Source organism: Pinus tabuliformis, chromosome 4_2 (genome assembly GCF_031772625.1).
Source record: "Pinus tabuliformis cultivar Carrire ecotype Pingquan chromosome 4_2, CPIR1, whole genome shotgun sequence".
NCBI lineage: Eukaryota > Viridiplantae > Streptophyta > Pinopsida > Pinales > Pinaceae > Pinus > Pinus tabuliformis.
The window spans coordinates 736,620,553-736,626,009 of record NC_142304.1 but is presented as its reverse complement, the minus strand read 5'-3'; the positions used below and the strand labels follow the sequence as shown (position 1 = coordinate 736,626,009).

General features: G+C 30.0%; 1 protein-coding gene across 1 annotated transcript; it reads right to left on the bottom strand.

The window, feature by feature from the left end:
- Nucleotides 1-253: 253 nt before the first annotated feature.
- LOC149171712 (uncharacterized) lies at nt 254-947 on the bottom strand. The gene has a single exon (XM_089427569.1). It carries the CDS (start codon nt 945-947, stop codon nt 276-278), a length of 672 nt encoding a protein of 223 aa, XP_089283695.1. The 3' UTR covers nt 254-275.
- Nucleotides 948-5,457: the final 4,510 nt, after the last annotated feature.

The following is a 5,457-nucleotide window of genomic DNA, read 5'->3' as shown; positions in this document are numbered from 1 at the left end:
TAGAAATGATTAAACGATACAAAAGTTGAACTTCTGCTAAAAGTTTCATCTACGACTCGATTTTTTAGATAAGAGTTTGATGCACATGTTGCGCATGGCTTCACAGAATGGCCTATCAGAGGAAATAGCCTTGGAAAAAGGCTACACTCTGTCTCTCAATATGTTTATACATTAAAAAAAAAAAAATAAAGCAGGAAAAGTTTATCCTCAATAAGTTCGTGACAGTTTTTCCTAATTGTGCTTCACACTCGGGATTGGGAAAACATCGTTCAGAATTAATGAAACTCAGCCTCACTAATTCCAACTTTTTCTTGCTCTGGCAATGCAAAGTCATTTCGAATGACCAGATGTTCTTCCCACTGCCAAATATGATCCTCCCACAGAGACCCATAGAAATCCTCCGCGGTCTCATCATATCCATATACAGCATCTGAATAGGACCCAGTATTGGCCATTGAATCTCCATCGATATAATTGATGATGATTCCAAATTGGACGAGAGAAACATGATCTGCCAAAAAACCAAGCTCTGCGCCAACATCATCGTAATACTTAAAGTCTCCGATTTCACGCACCGAACTAGTCGCTTCAGAATTCCATTCTGTCGATTCCTCTTGTTTAATTGAACCCATCTGATCATTACTGTCCTTCTCATCGGTAGACTCGATGTTATTATTTGCTTGCGCCTTCAATCCAATTTCCTCTTCCGGAGACTTTATAACAATGTTGAGTGGCATCTCTCCCTCGACCTCTTTTAAAGTACCAGTCTCCTCTGGGTTACTCTCATTGTTATCCATATTATCGATCTTGTCGAGCAAGCTCATGAGATCACTGTCATACACCCACGTTCTACTAATGCTGCGCTTTGCCTCTGGCAAAGCCAATGCACCATTCCAATACTCGTCTCTCCCTCTCTTCTTCTGAGAAACTTGCGAGTATGCGGCCATCTTCGCAAGAAAATGCTGAGAGTAACACACAACACACACAACAGAGATCCGTGGTTTAATAGTTGCTTAGAGTTAGGTTAGAGCTTTCAAATCCACACCAACTTGTCATCACAAAATTGTCTACAATATATAGGTTTATAGGTCACTAGCAGTAGCTGGATCTTAATCTGTACTTTCCCAACCACCGACGACGTTTTTTCTTACACTTATTGAGACCGCATTAATAGGGACCCGCTTTAAACTGCCGGGTAGTTCGAATCTCACTACAAGGCAACTGGAGAAATAAGAAAGATCAGCTTTATTTTTTCGTTTTTTGAAACTGACCATCATGAATGGACTTGCTCCGCCGAGGCTTTGCGACAGGGCCGCACATGGCTTTGTATCGAAACTTGGACTAGCCCATGCACCGACATCTTTGAATTTATATGATAATAACTATTGATGTAATTCTCCGGAATTAACGGATCTAGTGAAAAGTTGGTCCTATTTTTATGTAATGCTCCGGAAATCACGGATCTAGTGAAAATTTGGTCCTAGGTTGGTAGTACATTAGTTTTTTTTTTCCAGAGTCACATCATCTAAATTGTCAAGGAACTCAAACCAATTGATTTAATTCTGGGGATGGTAATATGTTAGTTAGTTGTAAGCTAATAATTATTTTTTTCTTTTTTCTTAAGTTAGTTTTGTCTAGCAAAAATGTGAAATGCAATTGGCTTTTCCTCCAAATATTTGTAAGCAGAAAATAATTTTGCAATTATGATATTAGTGTTGATGAAATCTCTCAATTAAATATAAGATAAATATGATTGCTTATTAGCATAATTGTATAAGTTAAATGACTGGTAAATGATTATAGAAAAATTTATAATAGATAAAAAATACTTTTTTAAGATACATTAAACCAATCTTAAAAAATTAATTATATTTTAAATTATTATTGCTATTATGAGTTAAATAATATTCTTAAGGCTTAGTCTAGTTAATAGAATAAATAATACTTTTCACCATAATATGATAATACAATTTCAACCAAGAGTAATGTTTTGTTTTTTAAAATACATTTTGAATGCATAGATGGATTCAACACCCTGAAAAATCAGACGCTCAAATTTTACTATTAAACAATTTAAACTCAAGTGTTTAAAAATCTCTATGAAAAATGTCATTTTGCCTACAAGTTAGACTACGTCTATTCTTAAACATAGGGATTCACTCTCACTTTACCATGGAGTTTCTTAACTTGTAAATATTTTTTGTTACAATACCATGGGCCAATATCATTACTTATAATAACACACACAAAATCACACGTATAGATAATGACATTTTCTTTAATTAATTAATTTGAGAAAAAATAATTAAAAGATCATACTTATTTTGGCAAAAAATTTTAATTTGTGATCTCTACATATTGTTATGAACATTCTGACAAATTCTATAGAAGTTAAATCTGTACCATATACCTAATAATTATATATAATTAAATTAAATTTAAAAGAAAAATTTAATATGAAATAAACATACTTAACTACATAAATAATATTATAATTATTAATATAAATGCACATAAAATATAGCTTAAATATCGTATTTATTGTGATTAGTTCTGGGAAAATGTTTATTTATCAGTTACGGGCATGTTATTTTTAACCATAATTATGAACTTTAATTTCTTTAGGTTAATGTTACTTTTTAAGAGTGTGTTTTTTTTTAATTTTAACACAGTTAAAAAATTTTAAATTTTCATCTTAATTTTACATATAGTTTTTGTGTTTTAATTTGATAAAGTGATTTAATCGGATGTATGGTTTTGAAAAGGTATTGCATAAGGATGGAAAATTTCTTTTGATAGGGAAAATTACTTTAGTATATATAATTTGTAATTTTAATAATGAAATAATAATATTAATAAGTGTGGTTGATATATGCCAATAAGTGTACATTAATAATTATTAAATATATAATATTTATTTAATCTTAATATTAATATTAACTAATATTTAACTATAATAAATAGTCTTAGTATTATTATGTTATAATTATAATTATAATTATAGTTATAATGATTAATATAATTATATTATATTTATAATATTAATATTAATTAATATATATTTATAAAAATTCTAATATTGATATTGAGTTTTAGCAATAAGATTTTAGTTTTATAGTGTTATATGTTTTAATATAAGTAAAGATAAATTAAGTATTCAATGAGTAAGTTTCAATTAACATTAAAATACCAAAATATATATATATATATATATATATATATATTAAACCTAATATATTAAACTCAATATAATAAACAAAATATTAAACCTAACATAAAATATTAAACTTAATATTATAAACCATGAACCCTAGTATTAAATCATAATATTGAACCCAATATTATAAATCATAATTTTATAATGACACAATGTAATGTTGAATAAATTATAATGTAATGTAATATTGTGACAATGATTGTCATATTTATTATCGCATTCCATCAATGTTTGTCAAAATGTGACGTTGGATAGATTTCTATATGATTCTAGTATCACGATTTTAAAGCCTAATATTAAACCAAATATTCTAATCCCTAATATTATAAACATAAATTAAACCCAATATTATAAACCCTAATATTAAACCTAATATTGTAAACCCTAATATTAAACCCAATATTATAAATCCTAATATTAAACAATAATTTTGCAATGTCGCAATGTGACATTCAATAAGTTTCAATGTAATGTAACATTGCGACAATGATTGTCACATTATGATAATGTTTGTCACAATGCGACATTGGATATATTTATGTACCATTCCAACATCACAATATTAAACCCTAATAATAAACCCAATATTATAAAGCCTAATATTATAATATCATCATGGTCAGCTATTTAAACAATGAATACTAAGGTTGACTTTATTTGACTATATTCAATGGTAAAAACTAATACTATAAACCTAATATTAAAACCCAATACTAAATATGGTAAACACAGGATTGACCAAGTTTGATCATGGTCAACTCTTTAAGTAATGACTATCAAGGTTGACTTTGTTTAGCTATGTTGTCTAATGTGGTTGAATATGTTTTACTATTAATATTAATCAATAAAATGATAGGAGGTTATGTTTGACCAAACTTGGGGTGTGCTGATTGTCAAACTAGATTATTATTACTATTATTAGTCAACCTTGTTAATATTAATATTTTTATTATTAAAAAAAAAATCCTGATTGCAATCTACCCGGATGACCTTAGATGACTAAGGTTAACAATGTTTTACTTTGGTGAACCATGGTTGACTATAATTGAATATGGTTGAGTTACATTGGATGGGGGTGATAATGAGTGAACATGGTTGAATATTGTGAAATATGGTAAACATATGGTTTACCATGTTTGAACAGGGTCAACTATTTAAATAATGAATATACAGGTTGACTTTATTTGACTATGTTGACTATTGTGGTTGACTATTAATATTAATCAATAAAAATAATAGACAATTATGTTTGATCAATGTTGAAGAGTGTTGACTGTAGGTGTTGATGGCTTGACTATGTCATTATGTTGACTCTAGTTATGTCAAGCATGATGTTGATGGTTAAATATAGGCATATTGACCATCGTTAAATATAGACACCAAGGTTAACTACATGGTTGACTATATGGTTGAATAAGGTTGAATGAGGATGACTACGAGTGAACAAGGTTGACTATCATTGACTATGGTAAACAAATTGTCAATTAAGGTTGACCACGGTTGTCTATTTATATACTCACTCCAAAAGTTAACCATGTTTGATGAAATCAACAATGATTATAGCGTGTTAAGGTTTAGATTAATATATTATTAACGTATAATTTTATAGATTAATGTATAGTTTTCTTTTTGTATGTCAAAGTTCTATTCATTCATAAAAAAATAAGTACATCGATAGCAAAATGGAGGTAGTCTCACCTGAACCAGGTTTGTTGACTACTAATAGCAACATATGATAGAGAAACAAATGTACAACTAGACACACAGTCCACAAATTAGGAGGCCAAAAGAAACATAATATATATAAAACAAATAAAGCACTTGTAATCATGCTTAGTCATCAGAGGTAATATAAGGAGGATTATCTAGAGCAGTCCCTGGAGGAGGAGGAGGATGGAAAGAAGATGGACTTGCTCCTCAAAGTGAGCCATCCACAAATCCAACTTCTCCACCTTCTCAGATAGCAGATTCTAACCACGCCACACTGCCATGACCCTATCCCGAACATGACATTGAAAATAATAAATCTTGTTAAGCGTAGCAATGAGCACTTCATGCTCTTCCTATCAATCCCACTTAGAATTTCCCAAGTGGTTCAATACAGACTAAACCAGATCCCGACAATTCTCCAAACAATAATGTTTACCCACAGTCGCCCCACGCTGAAGTCATCACACCTTACCACGACTGCTAGTGCCACCTCTACACATCACTCTACCCCGCTTCATTGTCTCAATTGT